This window comes from Antedon bifida, chromosome 5 (assembly GCF_963402885.1).
Source record: "Antedon bifida chromosome 5, ecAntBifi1.1, whole genome shotgun sequence".
Lineage (NCBI taxonomy): Eukaryota > Metazoa > Echinodermata > Crinoidea > Comatulida > Antedonidae > Antedon > Antedon bifida.
The window spans coordinates 4,900,476-4,924,538 of record NC_136230.1 but is presented as its reverse complement, the minus strand read 5'-3'; the positions used below and the strand labels follow the sequence as shown (position 1 = coordinate 4,924,538).

General features: G+C 32.4%; 5 protein-coding genes across 5 annotated transcripts; 2 read left to right on the top strand and 3 right to left on the bottom strand.

Annotated features, from left to right (window-relative positions):
• Window positions 1-216: 216 nt before the first annotated feature.
• Window positions 217-2,567, bottom strand: LOC144841980 (stefin-3-like). The gene is made up of 3 exons (XM_078698302.1): window positions 1,604-2,567; window positions 1,084-1,185; window positions 217-428 (listed from the first exon to the last, which is right to left on the bottom strand). Exons 1-3 carry the CDS (start codon window positions 1,673-1,675, stop codon window positions 312-314), a joined length of 291 nt encoding a protein of 96 aa, XP_078554428.1. The 5' UTR covers window positions 1,676-2,567; the 3' UTR covers window positions 217-311.
• On the top strand, window positions 2,426-9,912 carry LOC144841963 (putative aarF domain-containing protein kinase 2). Its single transcript, XM_078698278.1, has 11 exons — window positions 2,426-2,443; window positions 2,962-3,797; window positions 4,239-4,355; window positions 4,739-4,818; window positions 5,116-5,262; window positions 5,526-5,654; window positions 5,822-5,920; window positions 6,691-6,939; window positions 7,392-7,520; window positions 7,614-7,667; window positions 7,941-9,912. Exons 2-11 carry the CDS (start codon window positions 3,017-3,019, stop codon window positions 8,067-8,069), a joined length of 1,914 nt encoding a protein of 637 aa, XP_078554404.1. The 5' UTR covers window positions 2,426-2,443; window positions 2,962-3,016; the 3' UTR covers window positions 8,070-9,912.
• Window positions 9,913-10,355: 443 nt separating this feature from the next.
• On the bottom strand, window positions 10,356-13,527 carry LOC144841976 (ras-related protein Rab-9A-like). Its single transcript, XM_078698298.1, has 2 exons — window positions 13,410-13,527; window positions 10,356-13,044 (listed from the first exon to the last, which is right to left on the bottom strand). The coding sequence occupies exon 2, from the start codon at window positions 13,008-13,010 to the stop codon at window positions 12,384-12,386; it is 627 nt and encodes a 208-aa protein (XP_078554424.1). The 5' UTR covers window positions 13,011-13,044; window positions 13,410-13,527; the 3' UTR covers window positions 10,356-12,383.
• A 521-nt stretch (window positions 13,528-14,048) lies between these two features.
• Window positions 14,049-17,001, bottom strand: LOC144842187 (endoplasmic reticulum membrane protein complex subunit 7-like). Its single transcript, XM_078698587.1, has 4 exons — window positions 16,741-17,001; window positions 16,237-16,495; window positions 15,919-15,999; window positions 14,049-15,103 (listed from the first exon to the last, which is right to left on the bottom strand). Exons 1-4 carry the CDS (start codon window positions 16,938-16,940, stop codon window positions 14,972-14,974), a joined length of 672 nt encoding a protein of 223 aa, XP_078554713.1. The 5' UTR covers window positions 16,941-17,001; the 3' UTR covers window positions 14,049-14,971.
• A 1,086-nt stretch (window positions 17,002-18,087) lies between these two features.
• LOC144842035 (major facilitator superfamily domain-containing protein 6-like) lies at window positions 18,088-22,576 on the top strand. The gene is made up of 4 exons (XM_078698373.1): window positions 18,088-18,205; window positions 18,536-19,873; window positions 20,700-20,876; window positions 21,317-22,576. The coding sequence occupies exons 1-4, from the start codon at window positions 18,142-18,144 to the stop codon at window positions 21,730-21,732; spliced, it is 1,995 nt and encodes a 664-aa protein (XP_078554499.1). The 5' UTR covers window positions 18,088-18,141; the 3' UTR covers window positions 21,733-22,576.
• Window positions 22,577-24,063: the final 1,487 nt, after the last annotated feature.

Genomic DNA, 24,063 nt, shown 5'->3' with positions numbered 1-24,063 from the left:
CATAATTGTTCTACTAGTATTGTCTATTTCTCTACAATTCATGGTGCATCATGTACTATACTAGTCTAGTCGGCTACACACAGGCAGGATAATTTTATTTATAAAGCGTTCAATATTTAAAAAAAAACAAGATTACTCAGAGTAAAAGCTAGATTGAAAATATTTATTTATTTAGGAATCATATATTCATTGAATCATATACTGATCGGAAATAAAAATTAAAATTATGGTGGCGCTATATTCCGGTAATGAAAATAATTGTTCTTATTATAAATACTGTAACCTGTATACAAATATATTAAAATCATTAATTAAAATGGTTTTATTTGGTCCGATTCCGATTTATTCTCCAGGAAAGAAGTGAACTTTACTTCTCCTTTGAGGTCACAGTATACACGTAAATGAACATAACACGAACCAGTATCAACCTGCAAAAAATAAAATAAATTGTTTTTATGAACTATGTTATGTTTTTGGAAATAAGTTGATTTTAATTTGGATGCGGCTCCGAAAAGTATATATGTATCAGAAAATACTATTCCATATAATCTCTTCAGAAGACTTATAACCCTGCTTATACTACTACTGTATATCCCGAATTGATTCCGCACAAACCGATCATACTAATCTACGCCCGGTAGGCTGGGCTCAGTAAGGCCCGGTATCGCCTGATAAAGTACATGCTAACATATTGTATTTAATCTTATTGTGACATTTAATTGTACGTTTTATAAATTTTTAATGTAAAAAACTGTCAAAATACTGATATGTTTATTGAAAAACTAAATACCGCCCTCTGTGATAAGTTTTGTTGTTGACGCGAATGAAAAGTTTAACAATAATTATTTTATCTGAGAAGGAAAAACATATTTACTACTAAAGTATGTTAATAAAATGTACTTGAAATCATTTTATAGGCCTATCATAAACCCTACCAGGCGCCGATACTGGGTCCTACCGGGCGAAGATTAGTATACCCGCACAACATACAGATACAATATCAGAAAAGGCAATGGCAATAGGTTGATTGGATACTGAGGAAGGTGAAGTAAATTTCTACCATATTTGACTCGACTACTGTACCTGTACTATATAGTTACGTCCAGCGACGACCTGTATTATATACGATTTAGCCTCATAGATTTCAAATGATCTACCTGCCGCACTCTCAGCGTCCTCGCGTATCTGTGAATATTCAACATGTGATACTCATCATAATCATAGGCCTCGTTTTTTTAGTTTCGGCCATCCATTTAGAAACAGTTGTTTTGAAAGCTGGAATATACAGTATATCATATAGAAAAATAAAGCAGTAAAAATTACATAGAAAAATTAGGACCAACATTACAACAACACCAAAAACAACCCAACAAAATTCTCTAATAAAAAGTGGTAAAAAGATAATAATAACATGGTATATCAAAAACATTAATATGTATAAACAAGCTATACTTCAATATAGGTGTTGGAAACAATACAAAATCAGTAACAACAACCACAGGATTGACTTAGGAGGGCGATGATCCGAAAGGTTTAGAGTGTGCACGGTAAGAGGAAGGGGTTTCCCCATACCAACACCTTTACCTCATCTAATTTGTCTTACCTTATCAATCAAAGCCTGTATTTGGTCGGTCGCCACCGCGACCTTCGACCAACCTCCGAAAAATTCTGTCATAATTTTAATTTACGAGGGAAGAGTGAGTGATTTTCCCAAGTATGTCACGTTATATTGGTCGTCGACACACTACTAAACATAAACTGAAACACGGTTAAGTAGCTCTTTATCTTTCGATTGCATCAAAAATAAACATGAGACCATATAGAGCGACAATAAAAAAAAATGTTTACAAATGTCCGAAATGGCACATTTAATAATAATATATATCAATATGGATATATCACAACTTAAATTGAGTAGGGAATTCCATTTATTATTACATATTACCCCCATAATCAACACACAAGACTTATTTTAAAATGTCAGTGATGTATTTATTCATTGAAAAACAATCTTGTTTCTGTTTGTGTTACACATTGATAATTAATGTTATCTTTTGCCTTATTATGCCTACGTGTGGTCTTATCTCCCTTATGTTTGGGTTCATGTTTGAACAAAGTCTAAGGCTACTTATCGATAGTATGATACAGATAACATATACGTCGTACATTGATAAATTATTGACAACATAAGCCTGCCTACTGTGCAACAAACGTTTGAATTAGACAGAACGCTGTAGTAAAGAATGACAAAACAAGTTGCTTGGAATGAATGAGCAGAAGTATACAGTATCGATTATCTATTAAAACTTATGAATGTTGTTCTGTGTCATGTCACGCATCACACTTGTATTTTGCCCTTTTCGCGCATCATACGACATTTGTGGAAAAAGAGAAAACATTATTTTCGTCCCGGTAATTTTTGATTTCCATCATTAAAAAGACGGTAAGATATTTATGCCTATGTTAGGATGTTCATTTGATTTTTAATTTCATAATCACTAGTGGAATAATAATTAAGTGTCGTAGGCCTAAACTGTAATTCTAGGCATGCCCTGAAAATTAGTTATTTTGAGCTGATCATTTGAATCTAGGCTAGGCCCAAAAAAGACATCCTACACCGGATTTACGTAAACTTCGGGCACCGAGCGGAGTGTGAAGTCTTGTGGTTCTGTTTTGGACTTGCGCCCTCTATATTGGCCTAGCCCTTAGTTAATCTTAAAACAGAAGTTACTAGGCCTAGTGCACACAGTCTACTACCTCTACTGTAAAAATAGGAAATACTATTTAATTACCATACTAGCTTTTACATTTATAAATAAGCCTAGGCCTAGACTATTTAATTAGTAGTATAAACAAACCATTTGTATTTAAAAAAAAGTTGTTTTAATTGTATTTTTTTCGTATTGCATTTAAAAATATTAATTTATTATTTTTTTCAGAATCATATGTTTTCATTTTCAGGTCTAGGATATATAATATATATATAAAATATGTGGTAAAAAGAAGAGGTGATAAAATGCTTAGCACTATTCATGGAACACTTATTCGAACATCAATTCGATTTGAATTTCAGCAGAATGTAATTCGTACATTAAATAAACACCATCTAACAAACTTGAAATCGGCAGTAAGATGTATTCGTTTGTTGGTTCCAAAACCACGTCCCAGGTGCATAACTTTAAAACGATGTTTTACTCTCGGTTCAACGTGTGCAATCCTGAAATGCATTCATCCGATAAACGAAGTGCAATGTGCAAAGGCAATTTCACCAACGAAGGAAGATTTGAAACAAAAAAGAGACATTATTGAAAGATTTTTCCGAAGTATTTTATTCCATGTAAAGTTGTTCTTCCGATTGCTGAATTTGATTTGTATTTTTACTCCAATATGCTGCGCTTACCCTTTGACCTACCTCTCTAATAACACGTGGATGCTGTGGTTGAAAATATTATATTATGCCGTTGAAAATCTAGGCCCAACATTGATTAAATTTGGCCAATGGGCCAGCACACGTAGAGACTTATTCCCTGCGGAATTCTGCGATATGTTCTCACAGTTGCATCTCAATGTTATGCCACATTCGTGGTACTACACACAGAAAAAACTTGCTCTTGCATTTGGGAAGAATTGGCGTGATGTTATTGTCAAGATTGACAATCGACGACAGGCTGTGTTTTCGGGGTGCATTGGACAGGTGTATCAGGCGTACATTAAACCAGAAGCCATTCAAGACTGCTCTCTAAGGGATGAAATATTAGACGAGCTTGATGACACCGAACAAATGGATTATTTTGAAGGTCTATTTTAATATTATTTATTATACTGTATATTAACTCAAATATTATGCACTTATAACATTACAACCCCCGGGAGAGGTGCGTCTTGGGTAAGTCAATTAAAAATAATTATTGAAGCAGAGGTGCGTCAAAAAACCCAAATGGTACGTCACATCAATGAACAATGGTGTGTCAATGTCCGTCACTTTACCACCCACCATATCATAAACAACATGGTCGCAGTGCGCCACGGTCACCTAAAATAAGTCATGTTTTTTACGCACAGGTGCATCATGGTATTCATAAGGTATGATGCACATTGGACAAATGACACACCTCTCCCGGGGGTTGTATAATGGGTCATACAATTAGGTAATACAATTTGTAATCAAGAATTATAATAGTAATAATGATAATAATCTAAATATAATTATTATATTTATAAATTGTGTTAAATTATAGGATTAGAAATACTCGGATTTGGAGAACTTGTGGGGACCAAAGATAAAGAGTTGGATAAAGCAGAGAAAGAACGAGTAGAAAGAAGACAATCGGCCTGGAAGAAAGAACAAATAGAAAGTAAATCATCATTTTTATGATAAATATTCATCCTAAAATTGAGGAAATTTGGATTACAGACCCTCTACATCAGCTTCAATGTAGTTCCTATCATGAATTTTACTGTTGTTGGCTTGTATCCAACTGAACAAATTACTCTAAATTTAAGCCTTATCTACACTATCAAACTTTATGTGACAAAAAAATGTGATTACTATAAGTAAAACTGAGTTAGTATGGTATATCGAATTAGTGAATGAACCTATATCGCATTTGAAACAACATTTTGATTAATATTAACATTTAACATAATGTGTTCCAGTATTGATAAAAAGCTAGATAATTTTATGATTAACCTTCAGTGAAAGTTGATAATTATCTCTACTCATTTTGATTTCTTCTAGATGGAGAATCATCAACGGCGCTGCCAAAATTTGATGAATCAGAGGATGACCTGGAGGGCCTGGTGCCGGTCGCTATAAAGGTGCAATAATTAATTCTTTATAAAATTTTATTTTATCTTTATTCATTCTTTTTATCTATTTCATCCATCTGTCGTACAGTTTACTTTCTTTTCATCCACTTCTCCATCAATCCTTTTCAATATACTGTAAAACCTTGATTTTTTTAGGACTCTTGTGTGGGCTTCTCTCGAAACGAGGTTTTACAGTATACTTTCAATGATTATTAATTAATTAATCTTTTATCAATCCATTTGAACCAAGTTCTTGGTTCATTGCTTTTATCCATCATAAAACATATTCTCTTTTTCCTCCTTTAGGTCTTACACCCTCGTGTGTATAGAAGAGTGTCCAGAGATCTGAGGTTATTACATAATGCAGCGTGGATATGTTCTTTCGTTCCTGGTTTGAAATGGCTTAGTCTGCCTGAATGCGTCCAAGAGTTTGAACAGTTAATGAAGCAACAGGTAGGGTCACATGACCTTTTTTAATTGACTGGTGAAATTCTGGTCACAGTATGCCCATAAAGCTCTGTCTACACTATCAAACTTTATGTGACAACAAAATTTGATGTGCCATTATAAAGACATGATGATGATGATGATGTCATATCACTACCATATTTGGCCATATCACAATTTTTTTGTCACATAAAGTTTGATCCTGTACATGAATGCTATAATATGACATTATGTTAACTTTTCAAAAGTTATGTCACTCTTTTTTTCAGATTGATTTACGCATTGAAGCTAGAAATCTTGAACGTTTTTGTGAAAACTTCAGTGATGTTTCCTGTGTGAAGTTTCCGCATCCAATCCGGCCTTACGTACGAAGAGATGTGATGATAATGACATACGAAGTGAGTTTAACTAAATGATTTAACCAATTGAAGTGCTATTGTTAGATCTTGCTAGAAGTGCTTAGGAAAATGTTGATTAAAAAATGTTGTTAACATGTGACACAGAACATGCTAATAATTATATTTTAAAACACTTTAGGAGTACAGTTTGATTTTTATATTTGCAGGAAGGAGAGGTTATTTCAAAGTTTGTGACCTCAGCGGATGCACCAGAAGGCCTAAAGGAACACTTAGCAGGACTGGGAATTCAGTCACTATTAAAAATGGTTAGTATAAACAATTGATTAATATATAAAAGAAAATAGGCTTTATATTACATAACCAATGTGATTGGTTGAAAATGCATCACATGACTACTGCTGCGAGGATCGTAAATTGTATATTTCCTCGAGTACGAGGAGTACGGCGTGCTGAACATCCGGTGATTCAGCTTGAAGAAGACGAATTATTATTTATTTATTCGGCCTACCTGATAATAATATTATATTATTATTAATGTAGGCTTATTGATGGAAATTCTTTTGTTAATTTAAACGACCTAGGCCTAAGTATATATTTTATTGCCCAGGAATCATTCATTAGTAATTATCTGTATATTATTCTTTGCAAGGTAAGGTGAATGCAACGCCGAACTAGGCAGGCTTATTACATAAAGGAGGGCTAGCTACCCAACCCAGTAGATATTCAACTTGTTGTTGGCTATATAATATAACAGATATCGCCTTTTATATCGGTGAAATATAAGATTTGACACCCCATCGGGAATGATATTAAATATCATTCCCTCGTAGATGTCAAATCTTATATTTAACCTCTAACTAGGCAATATCTGTATAATGTAAATTAGTACACTTTAAACATTAGGCAAGATGTTTTTGCACTGCTATTGCAATGTTGTTTGCATGGGTGTGAAGGAGTTGGTCTATTGTACAACAAATGTTAGTGTCACTAATATTGGTCAACTGACCTAGTTTTCAATTGATGGTAATGTGAGATGTATAATATTCATTAATCTTTATCTGTGTTTTGTGTTCAGGTTTTTGTAGACAACTTTGTCCACGGTGATCTTCACCCCGGCAATATCCTGGTGCAAGGATCAACTGGTTACTGCCAAGAGAAAGAGCAATTGATGTTAGTTGACCTGTGTGACACAGTGGTAGTCAACAGAAAGGCTGTAGAATGCCCTTTAAAGCTTGTCTTTTTAGACGTTGGTTTGACGTCGCATCTTTGTGGAAAAGACATGGAGAATTTTAAGGCTGTTTTCAGGGAAATAATACTAGGAAGAGTAAGTATTATGAATGACTGTATTATAATAGTTTTGTGCTGACAGTGCTTAAAACATTTTGACCAGTACCAGGATAATTAAGTGTACTTCTCATTGCTATATTTATTGTATTCATTTCAAAAACAAACTATAAATTTATGACACTTTCAACTTTTAAAAATTCAATCCAAAATATTATTAAGTATCTAGTATCTTTTACCTTGAATTTCTTACATTATTTATATATACTGTATGTATTTTAGATAGTTACATGTTACAGTTACATGTAAATGTGTGTGTACTAGTGTAAATTACTGTTTTAGTTGAATTATTATTATTATTATATATTGTTAATGTAACAGTTCTCTACTGAACCACTTTGGAAATCAATGATTTAGGCACTGAAAGTGTCATTCAGTATAAAGACAGAATGAATAAATAAGATAATAATTGTTGTTGTTTGTTTTTTTCAGGGAGATAGGGTAGCTGAACTTTTTCTTCAACATGCATCAGAAAATAATTGCAAAGATGTCCAGGGATTTAAAGACGATATGGAATCACTTGTGGCGTCCGCTCATGAACAGACGCTGGCGCTTGGGAAAGTAAGCAAAACAAAGAGTAACACATATTTGAGTGAAAATCATTATTGTCAATTTGGAACATTTTCCTTATTATCTGTTCTTTTATATTTTCAGGTGAAAGTTAGTAATGTGTTGAGCAGTCTATTTAAAATACTCATTCGTCATCAGGTTTGTAAAAAAATTACAATTCTTTGAGTTTAGCCAAATTACATGTAGGTCATGATGAGCATGAGCATTTTGTTGGTTTTAGTATCAAATTTATAATACCTAATCCAAGTATATTATACAGTATTATAATATTAATATTGATAATTAGCATATTATATTAGTATTTGTTTCAAAAAGTTTATTCAGTACTTTATATGTTAAATTTGAGAACTGTGTTGTGAAATTTATAATCATGCCATCAATAATTTGTCACTATATATTCTGTTTTAATAGGTAAAATTAGAAAGTAACTTTGCCTGCATAGTTCTTGCTATTATGGTTCTAGAAGGACTAGGACGGTCATTGGATCCTGATTTGGACATACTGGATGCTGCAAAACCATACCTGTTGAAAACCCTGTAAGCTATCAAAACAGATGCTGTAAAAGAAAGAGAATCTGAGTGATGGATGCTGCAAAAATATACCTACCTACCTTAAAAAGCCTACTGTATAAGCTATCAAGGCTCTAGTAAAAACAAGATGCTATGAAAGAGATCCTTGTTCTTCTCTATCCTGGAGGATTCAAAACCAGAGAAAGGTGCCATAAAGAAAGAGAATTTTGTTCTTCTCTGAGTGTCCATATATCCTAGAGGATTCAAAACCAGAGAAAGGTACTATAAAAAAAATCTTGTTATTCTCTGTGTGAACATCCTAGAGGATGCAAAACCAGAGAAAGGTGCCATAAAGAAAGAGAATCTTGTTATTCTCTGTGTGACCATATATTCTGGAGGATTCAAAACCAGAGAAAGGTGCCATAAAATAAAGAGAATCTTGTTATTCTCTGTGACCTGGACCATATATCCTGGAGGATTCAAAACCAGAGAAAGGTGCCATAAAAGAAAGAGAATCTTGTTATTCTCTGTGTGGACATCCTAGAGGATGCAAAACCAGAGAAAGGTGCCATAAAAGAAAGAGAATCTTGTTATTCTCTGTGACCTGGACCATATATCCTGGAGGATTGAAAACCAGAGAAAGGTGCCATAAAAGAAAGAGAATCTTGTTATTCTCTGTGTGAACATCCTAGAGGATGCAAAACCAGAGAAAGGTGCCATAAAGAAAGAGAATCTTGTTATTCTCTGTGTGACCATATATTCTGGAGGATTCAAAACCAGAGAAAGGTGCCATAAAAGAAAGAGAATCTTGTTATTCTCTGTGACCTGGACCATATATCCTGGAGGATTCAAACCAGAGAAAGGTGCCATAAAGAAAGAAAATCTTGTTATTCTCTGTGACCTGGACCATATATCCTGGAGGATTCAAAACCAGAGAAAGGTGCCATTAAAGAAAGAGAATCTTGTTATTCTCTGTGTGAACATCCTAGAGGATGCAAAACCAGAGAAAGGTGCCATAAAGAAAGAGAATCTTGTTATTCTCTGTGTGACCATATATTCTGGAGGATTCAAAACCAGAGAAAGGTGCCATAAAAGAAAGAGAATCTTGTTATTCTATGTGTGAACATCCTAGAATATGCAAAACCAGAGAAAGGTGCCATAAAGAAAGAGAATCTTGTTATTCTCTGTGTGACCATATATTCTGGAGGATTCAGAACCAGAGAAAGGTGCCATGAAAGAAAGAGAATCTTGTTCTTCTCCGTGTGAACATCCTGGAGAATGCAAAACCAGAAAATAAAATTCTATAGGGAAAGAAAAGAAAGTATCTCGTTTTTTAACAACTAAACATTTGGCCACTACAAAGCCATTCTTTGACAAGACTGGAAGGTATCAAACCAGAAAACTAGAAGATGCTGTGAAAGAGGAACCCAAGCTGCTGAATGTGTATTTCTTGACATTTTAAAACTCCACTGTAGCCTTTTTTATTCACCATTCACACTTCAAGCTTTAGGGAAACACCATTAAAATGTAAAAACTCTCTTATTACCACTTTGAATGGGAAATCTTAGAGTGAAGTACGTTGTATGTAAAGGAAATACAGTACATGTCAATTAATATAAGTGTTATTGGTGATTATGCTATTTAAACTCCTAATTTGTGTGCAATTGATTTGATACACGATGCTACATTTTATTTTATTTTACAAATATGCAATCAATTATTGTACATTTAAAAAGCTAAGTTATTATTTTAGTAAATATTAATATTGGTGCTAAATGTATAAAATTGATTTTTTATTGGGATTTTATATTAAGATCATTAAATTGTTGAAAGTACTTTGTAATGTTGCCAAATACAGTAATTATTAAAGAATAATAATTATACTTGTCTTTGCTCTGTTTTTTTGTTTGTTTTTTTTCATATGCCTCCAACAGTGAGTAACTCGCCAATACAGAATGGATAAACTATTTTATTTTATAATTGATCATGCTTATAAACTAAGTCTCATTGAGGCTTAGGGAGTGGAGTTGAAAGAGTCGTGAGTTACAACCCTGGCACTATTGAACCCCGGACCATGGGATTGGAAGGCAAGCATGATAACCATCAAGCTACATCTCCACTACAATTTTGAGCAAGTTATAAATCTTGAGTTCAATCTTCGAATGTAAAGTTCATACAGCATACTTGTATAGTTTAACACTGTTAGTGTTACGACCAAATGGAAGTGTAGTAGAAAAGTGGCAGTGGTCGTAAAAAAGGGAACAATTTAATAACAGTTAAACAATATAATGTACAGTTAAAGTAAACTACTAAAATATCAGTGTTTGTGTTCGTTTATTGTGATAAAATTGCTTTGCTAAATAAAATAAAATCAATATATACAGTACATCCAAAAAAAAAAACCTGATTACTTTACATTATTTTCAACCAAATCTGAAATTCACAATTTTCAATTACAATTTACTGAACAACCCATCAAATAGGTTTATGATATATGCTACAGTGTATCACAGCATTTACCTAAAAATTATAGATACAGTACACCAAAAGCTTTCCTTTAAATTCTGCCTAATTATACAGGCAAAATCATTGAAGGCACATTTATATTTATTATACTATACCTTTAAAAATTTATACGAATTAAGCATTTATTTATCAATTTTGACTCGTAAAAAAAATATATTTCAAATTCATTTTCAAGGTAACAAAAATTATATTAATTGTTGAAATTTCATTTACACAAACTGAATTAAAAAAAACCTTATTTCAACATAAAAAATAACATACTGTACTACCATCAGTCAGTCAATAAGATCTCTTATTTTGAGGGTGATCATTCACTATTAACTACTGTATTTATATAAATATACATTTAGGAAAATTAATGCTGTTTGAATTGGTTAAAAAAAAAGTATCGCACAGTGACTGAAAGTTCTCATTTGACCATAAGCATACACTTAAAAAAATTATTCACAGTATTTACTGAATAGTAAATTTTAAAAAAAAAGAAAATACATTAGTACATTTAATTTCATCTAATATAATATAAAGTATATTTTGGAATATATATTGTAAATTGCCATTTGTGATTGCTATAAAGAATAAAAAAAAGATGTTTGCATAAAACATTTAACCACTAGAGTCGAGACAAAGTAATATTCACATACTAGGTGTGAATATAATACAGGTACGGTATATGCAGGTAGTGTACTGGGACCACTGTAATGCTTGGTTCCCACTATAGACACAACACAAGGATGTTATGCAATGTAAGTTAGTTGACCGAATCACAAGCGATGAATTATTCAAACTGTCGCTTGTCATTGGTCAACACGACGCTTGCATTGCGTTTACGTCCTTGCGTTATGTTTTATCTGCAACATGCATTGTAAATATTGCAACATGACAGCGTTACATCTTGTGTGTTGCGCTTTTATTACTGACTAGCCGACACCATAACGTTGTACAATTTTGGCATAATTTTACGAAAAGGTCGGCTATGTGCACGAGGAGTGGATACAAACATCAAATGCCACCTTTTTAATTTGCACTTTCTCATCATTAAACTTTTGCTCTTTTATAACTTCTTTTGTGATTTTTCAGCGCTTAAATTATCAAGTCATTTATACTGTACTTTACATCCAATGTTACAATAATTAGATACAACATACCTGAATAACATGCATTATTACAATAAGAATTATTTAGTTTTACACTACAGTGAATATTCAACCATCCAATACAAGACAAATTTGCGCATATTGTAACATTTAAAAAGAGAGAGGAAATTTTTGTTACTGTATTATGGTTGAGGGAGGGGGTGGGGTGTGGATTGTGTGTACGAGAATCCAACTGGGTTTTCAGACTACATGTACAGCACGTCATAGGAAGTTTCTGCTATATTCACTTTTTTAAACTCAGTCTACACTATCAAACTAGTTTGACAAAAAAAAGTGTGATGTGCCCAAATATGGTAGTGATATGGCATCATTATGTCCATTATATGGGCACATATTGTCTGTTAAAGTTCGATAGTGTAGACATAGCTTAAGGGTTTGCCGTTGAAACCCTTCCCACTAAAAAATGTATCACGGATATATTCCTGCCCCATAGACAGTATTTTACAGTATGGTATGGGCTTACTTTACCGATGACAAAATGTTGTGTGGACCCCAACTTCAGTTGTAATACACTACTGTATATCCAAATTATGATTAAAATTAATCCAATTTTACACCATGATGAGTACGTATGTGTATAATACATTTGTTTTAGTAATTTTAATAGTTTTCATAAAATTGATACATTTGATACAGTACATAAAATGTCTAGGTTGTGTCCACACTTAACAACATGATGATGATTGCTTATTGCTTGGTTTGTTCTTCAAATTAATCGCATGTTCATTTCCTTCCGCAATTCCAAATTTATGGTCTAGATCTAAGATACGTTGAACCGACGCAGTAAATGCTTCCTTTACATTTACCGCAGTCTTTGCACTTGTTTCGTAATACGGCGTATTGTTATTCTCTTCGCACCACGTTTTAACCATCGGTTCAAAAACTTTTCGATCATCCTCACTGACATCGACTTTATTCCCTAATACTACAAACGGGAATGTATCGGGGTTCTGTACGTCGGCGTAAAATAAAAATTCTTTTTTCCACATTGCAAGGTTCTTAAAACTGTTTAAATCGTCCACGCTAAAAGTTAATAAACAGCAATCGGAGCCGCGGTAAAACGGTGTGCGAAGGCTTTTGAATCTTTCCTGTCCGGCAGTGTCCCATATCTGCATTGTGTAGCTTTCGCCATCTACGTCAATGTCTTTATTTAAGAATTCCACGCCAATCGTATGAAATGAAAGGTTATCAAATTTGTCGCTAATGAACCTATTCATCAGGGAACTTTTGCCGACACCCCCATCACCAAGTAGAACGACCTTTAACACTGGTATACTTTTGTTTGGTGGCATTTTAGTGTAAGTTGAAAAACCACAATTTGCATTCCTGGAATTATATAAAGATTTAGAAAAAAAACTTATTTGCAAAAAAATTAAAAAGAGTGTCTTCTTTCTATATCTAAGTATAAAAGTAATATGTATTAATTAATAATTGTATTAACGGTATGCTGCTGCTAAATGTATCCTGTGGTCAGGGAAATCCTAACCGGGTTTCATCCTAAACCTAGGCCTAGCAGCTATGTAGGAGGTAGGGCCAAGGCCTGTGCCGTTTGGAGTGGATAGCCCTACTTGCTAGATAAACCGGTCTGCTGAGCCTAGCCTCCTATAATTATTAAGACTAGCTAACTCATATTTAATAAGTTGAATTAAAGATGAATTTGTATTTTATAAATTAACCAGGTGATTGCTTACCAACCAAAACCTACCGCTGTCTTGAATCAGTTTTATAAAGAAAAAACAAAAGCCGAAAATGTATCAACAAAATTGTTGAAAGGAAAGGAAAAGTCATGTGAGACAATGTCGCCGTTCGTCAGCTATTGGTCCGTAGAATTACACGGAAATGACCGTTCAAATATCCATAATTCAATCAATTTTTAATTGTAAAGCAATGCAATACAAAAAATAATGGAGTTTTTGTTTATTATTGAACTGAACAAAATGGAATTGTTAGCCATTATAATAAAACAAATACAGAAACCAAAAGTGAAATCGAAAGCAAGAGATATGTTCTCTTTAAGAACTATAAATTGTTGGGACTGTTTGCAAAAAAATGTGATTGAATCTCAAAATCTAAACCAATTTAAAACTGCACTGGTCTATACCTGTTAAAATACAGCCCATATAAATCAAAGGAGTATATGTTCTGGTCAAGAGGGGCACAGAAGCATTAATGCTTTAAGTCTCAAAATTCAGGTAGATCCAGTAGGTAGAAATATACAATTAAATACATTATCTGGACTAGTGTACAGCAACTGTGTTTTTAGATTTAAAGTTAAATTATGTAATTTTTTTTGAAACTATAAAAAAATAATAATGCCACTGATGTATATATGTAATTTTATTCACCTACATATCATATTTACATTACATAATCAATGTAAAACTTAAATAAAAACATTTCATCAAAGTTGACAGTAGAGTACTATAAATGACAGACATAATATATTTAATAATAAACAAATGTATAAAATTATTACACATTTAATTAAATATACAGTCTCTCAAGGCTTACATGTCAAGAGATTGTATATTTAAAATCCTATGAAATTGAAAATATAAAACAATATATCCTCTTTCAGAATTGATATGTTAGCAAAATTATGATGTTATAACCTTTTAATTTACAGTAACTAGTAGAATTTATTTACTCTCACTTCCAATAACGGACTTTCTAAAAACCGGAAAACTTATTATTACGACACTTATTATTTAGAAAGAACATATTTTTGTTTACCATTCAGAATTTCTAGAAACCTGACATATTAGGCTAGTGGTGAGAGAGTTGAGAGTATATTTATTACACATAATGATTAACTAGCATTTGAGAGAGTGGACTGTTATTATCGTTATCATACAATGTGTATGGTCAATTCGCCAAAAATCACACCACCCTTGCACTGTGATGTAAAAATTGTATGGGTTGCCTCTTCTCTTAGTTCGATGACTTTATTCCTGATTTAAAATGTAAAGCTCTGTCTACACTATCAAACTTTATGTGACAACAAAATGTTCCAATATATGGATATGTTGATGTCATATCACTACCATATTTGGGCACATCACACTTTTTTTGTCAAACTAGTTTGATAGTGCAGACAGAGCTTAAGCAAAAATATTAACTTTATTATTATTATTAATAGACCACATCAAATTAAAAAACACCTAGAACACGATTGATTCAAACTCCTCCCAAACGTCACGAATGATGGCGCCATAAAAAATAAAAAGCATAATTAAAACAATATGTTCATTGTTCATTTCTTCTTCACTTTACTTTTGTCTCTTTTCTTTGTTGGTTGTGTTCCTCCTAACCAATTTGTCATCATTTCAGATAGGTCGGGTAAATTTTGATTTTGGTTCATAAAACTCATTGATTGTTGCATTTCCTACAGAGAAAAATAAATAATTATAACATAATTTATAACTAAAAATAATTATTTGCTTATTATTTCTAGCAAAGTTAGTTCACAAACAAGACATTTTTTTTTGTTTTAATGGTAACCTCTGCTTAAAGTCTAGCTTTATTGTGACATTTATAAATATTTAGTGATTTATTAAAAACATTACAGTATATGTATTATTTGTGGAAAACTAATAAACAACAACAACCCAACTAAGAATTATCTTTTAAAGATATATTGTCCCCCTAAAAAAATAATTTTGTTCAAAATGTTTTGTTAAATATGCCATTTTAATGTCACATAATAGTTATTCACTTTGACCAAATATCGGATCGATTTACCTAAAAAAACTGTAATTTAAAGCAGAAAATAGTCAGATTGCCTGGAAGTCAATGGGTTTTTGGTTGATTTTAAAAAAAAATTGTCTTTTTATAAGTAATTGTTTTTTCTACATGATTAACATTATTAAAACTGCGAAATGGCCTATTCAAAGTCTTTAAAAAAAAATTAATATTCATTGTTTTTGGAGGACAATACATCTTTAATATTGGACAATACAAACTGATAACTGATTAAAAGGCATGCATCGTTTATCTCTGCTGGTATGGTACATACAGTATGATGTAGATAATGAAAAATACATTTTACAGGTAGCTACTGCTACTATTTGACTGGTCTGTTTTGAGGATATCTATCTTTCTGTTTCTATTAGAGATAGCAGCAGTGCAAGTAAATCTTTTCCAAGCAACTTAAAGAGCTCATAAGAAAACAGTCGAATACACCTCATTTGAATATCTTACCCTTTGAACTTCAGGATCTTGAGAATTAATTAGTTTTGGTAAAACAACAATACATATTAAGGGCACCACCATCATCAGTACCTGTGTATGAGAGAAAACAGTAACACATGTTAACTTTGTGATAGAATAAACTAAGAATTATTTAACATTTAATAATATGAGTTGAAACCATTGAATTTCTTTGTCGGTCTTAAATAATTATGGGTCAAAATAGTCTACATACCAGATCTTCATAAATTTGATTAATATCTTTATTCTTGTTGGGGTATTAAATGTGAATTACTACTGTATTACATGTTACATACAATTCTTACTTACCATAGGATTTTTTAAGGCATCTGTAACTCTGAACTCTTCTCGTTTTTGGAAATATTCTTTAGGTGTTTTAGATTTCATTCGTAGAGGATATGACAATAAAGATATTTGACTTGGTTGAATAAGATTTACTTTTCGAGCTCGCATTTTTCCTTTAGAGTTGATTTCAACACGGGCTGGTTCAAATAAGAACTTTGGATTACTAACTTCAACGACATAAGATCCGGATGGGACACCACTCACTGTAAAACTTCCGTCAGCCCTAATTAGTAATAAAAAAAAATTAAACATTTTGTTAAAAAATAATAATTCCATTTATTTTGTTTTGAAAACGTCCATTCCATATCAACAATAATACAAATATTAAAATAACAATAATAAAAATAAATAGTTGGAAGGCATAGTTATTACTGTAGTAAAATCATTATCACAATAACACAGGTATATCTACTGCTAAGCATGAATGTTGCTCTAGGCCTAGGCCCTAGACTAGAACGATGCAGTTACCTCATGAAGCCGACGTAAGCGCCTCCGTCCACTAGAATTCTTGTTTCGGGTAGCCACTCCAACAATTTAGCTCCAGATATAATTACTTTACCCTCTATTGTATAGTATGTGTTACTATTATTATCTTCATCAGTATCTTCACATTTAACCTGAAATACTCCCAAACAAATAACTAAAACTATTAGCTTTATTTCCTTCATTTTTACACTATATTTTGCTTATAATTGTATTAAATTTTTTAATTTTCTCGTGATACCATCGCTTGCGTCGCTCGAGCTAAAAAATATCGAATAGTTCATATTTATAATAGGTAATTGAATTGATTAATATTTATCTAAAAAATATATATCAATATTTTTACATTTGATTTATTTTTAAAACATTTCATGATTTTAATTATTTATATTTTGTTTGTATCTAAATAACCTATATTTAAATTATATATGATAGGTAGTAAATATAATTTTGTTTTAGGTTTACCTATAATATCAATTGAACATTCAAAATGGCAGCCTTCATATTAAGTTGGATTAATTTCTTATTTCTTTATTTTACTAAATACTTGTAAATAGTATTAGTAATCAAAAGTATTTTTATTTTGCTTTATAATATGTTGCATTATGAATATAATTTAAATAAATGTATTTTAATATTTTTTTTAATTATTTGTTTTCATGTTTGTTACATTTAATATAATGGTATTGGCCTAGCCTAGAATAAAATAAAAAAATTATAAACATGCCCCGCCCCCTTTTATTTATTTCATGTGTGTAGAAAAAATTGACATCAATTTTGTCGAGAGATGTTGCCTGTTTATGTCCTGTATGTTTGAAAAATAATATTAATTTCTGTTGAATAATTATAAGCTGTAAATTATTTACCTATTTGGTGTTAACCGACTGCGTTGTTTATCCAATTTATGTGTGTGTATCAATCAAGCCCATCATCTCAGTAGTACTAGTAGTAGTAGTAGGCCTAGTCTAGGCTGGGTTTGTTAGGTATCATCTCATCTGTGTGAGAGCGTGAAGTGGACAATTGCACTGATGAGGTGACCAGCTTGGTCATTTCCTCCCAGTTCCTGTCATTGAATGAGAATGTGATGTTCATATAGGCCTCCATCTTTTCATGTTTATGTTATGTTATTTTATGTGTGTATCACTGACTTAATATTATATATTTTGTCATGCTGTATAAAGGGAATTTGGAAGCAAACTTTCAAGTAATTATTTATATGAATATTATATTAATTATTAATAATTATAGTTTATACTTTATAAACATGTTTCATGTTTTTTTTAATTATACAGTTACTAAAACAATGGTCGTTTGACATTTGTAGTTAAGGCAATTGGTTGCCTCTCTACTACAGTAGTATTATACAGAAGAGAAGAAGAAGAGAAGATGAAGGTTGAAATTAATAGAACATTTCTGCCCATAAAGGCTGTGTATTTCTTGTATCTGTCAGGTAAATGATTTTGTTAATTGGTGTAGATAGATTAACATAATTTATAGTTAAAACAAGCCACATCAGATGCATGCCCCCTCTCCTTTATATTTCAATAAAAACATTTTAAAATGCACAAAAAAAATCAGGCTCCCCCTGATACACAATGATGGATCTCATGTACTGTAGTGCATACAAATAAAAATTAATTTAAAAAAGTTAATTTTCTAAAGTTACACTAATTGAAGTTGGCAAAAGGCATGGTTAGGAAAAACATCTTCATTAATATCTATAAGTTATTTCTGTCTGTCTGTATATTTAATGTATGTATCTTTCTTTATTATACTATAGGTATGGCCTGCCTGAATCCATATCTTCCTGTGTATATGATAGCTTTAGGCCTGTCAACATCTCAAATCGGCTTAATCCGAGGCCTAGAACCAGCAGTACAGTTACTTGTCAGCCCGTTATGTGGCCTACTTTCTGACAAATACAGCTGTCATAAGATTATCTTATTAATCGCACTATCAGGCTCGGCTGTTTTCTACTTCCTAACAATATTTGTTCCACCTGTACCCGTCTTATATGCAAATGTGACGGCCACAGGGAATCTATCATTTCAAGATTGTAATGAGAAATTTTACAAGCAGTTATTGAACGAGGAATCAAATGCAGCATACTCTAATGATACTAATATTCGTAGTAGTACGTTGAATAAAACAAGTTCAAATTGTAACTGTGATTTTTTTGAGGACTTGCTTCCAACTCGTCAGCATAATTCAGTTTTTAATACAAGGGGTTTAACCAAAAAGATATTGTGTAATAATAATTCTACAGACATATGCATAAACTACTGCTGTAAAGTGAATTTTACAAATTCAATTTGCATTGAACAGAATACTACTTCAACTTTGACCTTTGGCAGTTCAACTTTGACATTTGTAATCATGTTTTGTTTGATAATGACAGGACAAATTTTTATGTGCAATAATTTCCCGCTAGTTGACATGGCGGTCGTCGAACTCTTGCAGGACAATCGTGGAGACTATGGAAAGCAACGTCTATGGGGGGCAGTGGGATGGGGTTCTTTTGCAATCATAATGGGTTTTATTCTCGATAAGAACCACGCCACTTCAACCAAAGCCAAATACTTGCCAGCACATCTTTCGTTTTTTGTTTTAGTTTTTGGAAGCGTATTAGCAGCGATAAAGATGACATTCCCTCCTCATCGTAGACCAAATTCCTGTTTTAAAAATATATACAACGTTCTTTGTCAAGCAGAGATTCTAATATTTTTACTTGTAGTCATAGTGATGGGAATGTGTTTCGGAATTACATCAACATTTTTGTTTGTTTACATTAATGATTTAAATGGCGACCATACGTTAATGGGACTCACTCTGGTCACTACCTGTTTATCGGAAATCCCGTTTTTATACTTTTCTGGTCGATTGATTGACTTTTTAGGACATCAAAATGTGATTTATCTGACGTTGTTGTGTTACAGTCTTCGTTTTCTTGGATACTCGTTGGTAAGAAACCCGTACTTGGTGCTGATCGTTGAACCGTTACATGGTGTAACTTTTGGTGCATTTTGGGCTGCGATGAGGATGTATGCTAGTATAATATCGCCGCCTGGTATGGCAGCCACTCTTCAGTCGTTTATTTCTACCGTTGATGTGGGCATAGGTAAGCCACCCAAAAGATTTTTGCAACCCAATAGACATACAAAATACAGTAGAACCCCTATTAAGTATGGACACCTTTAAGACAGAACAAATTATCTTCTGAGTAGGGTTGGTTGGCCATAGTGTTAAAACTTGCATTTCCCCTTTTTTGTTACATTTGAAATTTTCCCTAGAATAGGGTTAACCCAAAAGAGGATTATGACTGAAATCGCTAGATGATAATGTATGACTAAACAGAACTACCAATCAATTAGTGAAAGATTTTTGCAACCCAATAGACATACAAAATAATAATAATAATAATAACTGGTACTTGATATAGCGCATTATGCTGAAAGCCTCAATGCGCTTTACAAAGACAGAAAATTTTGAAAAATTACAAATTAAAAAGGTGGGTTTTGAGGAGAGATTTGAAGACACTGGTGGAAGTAGCCTGACGGATTTCAATAGGCAACGCATTCCATAGAGAAACGGATGCCGAAGAAAATGAACGATTTCCATAAATTTCCATAAAATACAGTAGAACCCTATTATTGGACACCTTTAAGACCGAACAAATTATCTTCTGAGTAGGGTTGGTTGGCCATAGTGTTAAAACTTACATTTTCCCCTATTTTGTTGCGTCGGAAGTTGTCCCCAGAATAGGGTTGTCTCCATGGAGGATTACTACTGAAATTGCTAGATAGTAATGTATAATTAAACAGCTGAGAGCTACCAATAAATTAGTGGATGTTTCTGTTTTTCTGTTATATCTCTCTTTAATTTCAACCTGCCCCTACTCCATAATATCCTTGAATTTCTAACATTATTTTTATTTATGTTTTCAGGGAGAGGTGTAGGCACCATAATTGGTGGTGTGATCTATTATAATTATGGAGGGCGCTTTTTGTTCTGGTGTTGCACTATTCTGTGCTTGGCCACGGCAGTTGTTTACTTTGTGTCTCGTAATCTTATTGTGAGAACATGTCCAATCACAGACTACAGACTCTTCCAGGATGAGGAAGGTATTAGACAGTACTATTTTCACTTTTTTCATTTCACTTCCTTGCGTGTCATCTTAAAGGGCGACTCCAGATCTAAAATTTATACGGTTTATTATAAATATAAACCTTTGCAACAACATAGTCCCACTTATTACTAACTACTAACTGTAATTTTTATTTTTAATTCACTTCTACGTGTGTCCTTTAATAAAGACCTTTCGATTTGCAATGAGTGAAGACCAACTAGGTCAGGTCAATTGATGTGTTGTTGGTCGTCAGCCTGGACCTAGAAACCATCAAACATGTACCAATATCTTTGCATGCGCACAATGAATTAACGTGACGTAGGTTGGTCATCGGTCGTAGCAAATCGAAAGCTCCTTATAAGGAGCCCTCTAATTTATTTTTTTTGTGTTAATTATAAGAAATTAAACTATCATTTTAATATATTTTATTTGTAGATGCAACAATAGAACAACAATTAGAAGAAATCGAGCCACAAGCTTCACCTGAAGGTCTTCCAGTAACATTGAAATCCAGAAAATCAATGCGTCTTGTACTTCACTCTATCAATAAACCTGCAGACTGTCCGCTAGACGATGGCAGCGACATGGCTAAGATAATGCAAGGTGTTCCCCCAGTTCTTCCATCACACGGTCCAAGTGGGGCCTCTGTATGCGTACAAACTTCTGGTAGAGGGATGTCAACTGCAAGTTCCAGTTGCTCTTCGTTCGTCGAGCGCTGGCCACATCTCCCGAATCTTGGTGAGGACGAGGAAGAATTTCAGAGTAAACTGTCGGTAGTGAATGTTGAGTCTTACATGCCGAGTCCAAATTCAAGGCCGTATGAGATTGTAGTTAAAGAACACACTGTTTAGATACCATTGGTGGTAGGAATGGTATTAATGATGGTTTTGGTAACCATTTGTGGTGATGGTGGTGGTACTGATAGTGATTAATTATGTTTTATTCCATTTATTGATTAGACCTAACATAAATTACAGTGATGAGTAATACAAAATAGACCAAGTCATGGTCAAATCAACCATGTTTGAAAAGGGTGAGGGTGGAGTTGCCTTGTTGTTATTTTGGTGTTACACACAAGGATAACCCACTAAGTCCTTAGACTTGTTTCCGGTGGAGTCCTTCTGGTGGCTAATTATAATACCTAATGTGGATTCCTGTAAACAAATTCTAAAAAACATTATTTTCACCTTTCCAAATTTTGATAGGCAGAGGTGATTCATTCCTAACATGGTCCCAGAAAAGTTTTTACTAGAAGAATTTTTTTTTTCACCAGTCAAAATCCATCCATTACTTTACTTGATACTACGAATTCTTAATTATTTCAAATCTAAAAACAAAAAGAGTGCAATTTCTTGGGTACTTACTACAAGTGCAATATATTTCAGAATCACTGCAATACATGATTCAAAATGGTTCTAGTGTGTGTTCATTAGATTGCATTCCTCATGTCTGGGTTACTGCAGTAGATGAATGATTTACCTCAGTAAATGTTTTTCCATCAGGTTATTTTAAATTATTAATTCAATTTGAATCCTAAACCGATTCTGGATAAAGTTTACTATTAATTAATAACATATTTTGTAAAGTTCTTCAAATAGTAATTCTCATTAATTCATTTCAATGTATGTATTAAGTTATACAAAACTGAACAAATTTACATAATGTATGCTAATTTATGTAATATATTATGTTAATTTACATTAATTTATTTATAGATATTAATAGGAGTGTCCCTAATGAAAGGTTCTATTGTATTTCTATTGTAGTTATGTTTTTAATAATCTGTTTTTGAGAATTAATGTATAATAAATAAAACCTTGCCATACATACATACATACATACATACATACATACATACATATAGTGTAGTATGGCCAAACTTTAAAAAAAACATTTGTTATACCATGGAGAAATAAGTTTATTTCTCCATGGTTATACTGTATTTAATTACGTTCCACTTTTACCTTGATGATTTATATATTTTTCCTTATTTATAATTTGTTAGATTTCAAGATATAGTTTCACAACATTTGTAAAGATAGTTTCTTAACATTTTATATTTGACACTTGCTTTTATAATGTATTGTCATGTCATCATGTTTTTGTCTATAACAAAATGGCGTCTTATAATTTATTTTGTTAACATACAATTCCTTTATTTATTTAATATGTATGTTAGAGCAAGGGTTGTTTTATAGCCTTGGTTAATGTATGTAAATTAAACCTTGTACAATATGATTTTGATTCATATTATGAAACAAAAATAATTAATTTTTCTGAATTAATTTAGAATAGATATATTTAATAAGTTAAATAAATTATTTGTTAAACTTCATTGGTTTTTAGTTAAAAATTGAATTATTTGAGAAAAAAATGCTTTTACAAATTTTAATTGTGTAGAAATAGTTTGCGAATTTATATTAAATATTTGTATAACGATTTTGTATACTTTTGTCCAATCAAATTAAAACAGTATCACATCTGAATTCAATAGTTCCTTTATACAGTACTGTACTGTGTATTGTACTGTGCGTTATTTTTAATGTAAAACCAAATTGAGGTTAGATATAAAAAATATCACGATTGTAGTACAGAATAATGATTTTTGTTTTATGTAATTAAATTGTGTAAGAACTTTTTTCTGTATTATTATACAGAAAACATATATTATAATTATTTAAAAATCAATATATTTTCATAGTAATATTGTTTTTGAAAATTGTTTTTTCCATACAAAATCCCTAAATCTCCTAAATGAAATTTATTAGTTATTTTGTAAAATAAATGTTAAAAAGTGTATTGATTATATGACGGTTTAGTGTAATCGATAGATGTACAGCTCAGAAATCTCCCTCGCCCCACCCCTCTCACGTAGCGGGCGGCATCGTCAGACGTAGCGGTTGCGCGTTGTTGGCATGAACGCCTTGTGCGCGCGTCGATGTTACTACGATACAGAACGCAATCGTCATATCAACGAATCATAACAGAAACGCTCAGAAAACTATTGGAAACCTTTTCGGAAAGTTGTATTATTTTCATATCTCGTATTGTTTCTATATTAATTACAAATGGGTAATCCTTTGACCTTATGTCAACGCAACTCAGTTGAGGAATTCGTTGCGGATAATCGCGAAGAATTTAATTCGCAAGACGGAAGTAGTGTTGATCCTCCAAATATCCCG

Bases quoted from the DNA above. Each gene is read 5' to 3' on its own strand.
- LOC144841980 (XM_078698302.1), bottom strand. From the start codon at position 1,675: ATGACAGAATTTTTCGGAGGTTGGTCGAAGGTCGCGGTGGCGACCGAC. The intron at 1,186-1,603 runs GTAAGACAAATT...GAATATTCACAG, and splicing joins TACAGGCTTTGATTGATAAG to ATACGCGAGGACGCTGAGAG. The intron at 429-1,083 runs GTACAGTAGTCG...TATTTTTTGCAG, and splicing joins GACGTAACTATATAGTACAG to GTTGATACTGGTTCGTGTTA.
- LOC144842035 (XM_078698373.1), top strand. From the start codon at position 18,142: ATGAAGGTTGAAATTAATAGAACATTTCTGCCCATAAAGGCTGTGTAT. The intron at 19,874-20,699 runs GTAAGCCACCCA...TTATGTTTTCAG, and splicing joins TACCGTTGATGTGGGCATAG to GGAGAGGTGTAGGCACCATA. The intron at 20,877-21,316 runs GTATTAGACAGT...TTTTATTTGTAG, and splicing joins ACTCTTCCAGGATGAGGAAG to ATGCAACAATAGAACAACAA.
- LOC144841976 (XM_078698298.1), bottom strand. From the start codon at position 13,010: ATGCCACCAAACAAAAGTATACCAGTGTTAAAGGTCGTTCTACTTGGT.
- LOC144842187 (XM_078698587.1), bottom strand. From the start codon at position 16,940: ATGAAGGAAATAAAGCTAATAGTTTTAGTTATTTGTTTGGGAGTATTT. The intron at 16,496-16,740 runs GTAACTGCATCG...ATTACTAATTAG, and splicing joins GCTTACGTCGGCTTCATGAG to GGCTGACGGAAGTTTTACAG. The intron at 16,000-16,236 runs GTAAGTAAGAAT...TCTCATACACAG, and splicing joins ATGCCTTAAAAAATCCTATG to GTACTGATGATGGTGGTGCC.
- LOC144841963 (XM_078698278.1), top strand. From the start codon at position 3,017: ATGCTTAGCACTATTCATGGAACACTTATTCGAACATCAATTCGATTT. The intron at 4,819-5,115 runs GTGCAATAATTA...TTCCTCCTTTAG, and splicing joins TGGTGCCGGTCGCTATAAAG to GTCTTACACCCTCGTGTGTA. The intron at 7,521-7,613 runs GTAAGCAAAACA...TTATATTTTCAG, and splicing joins AGACGCTGGCGCTTGGGAAA to GTGAAAGTTAGTAATGTGTT.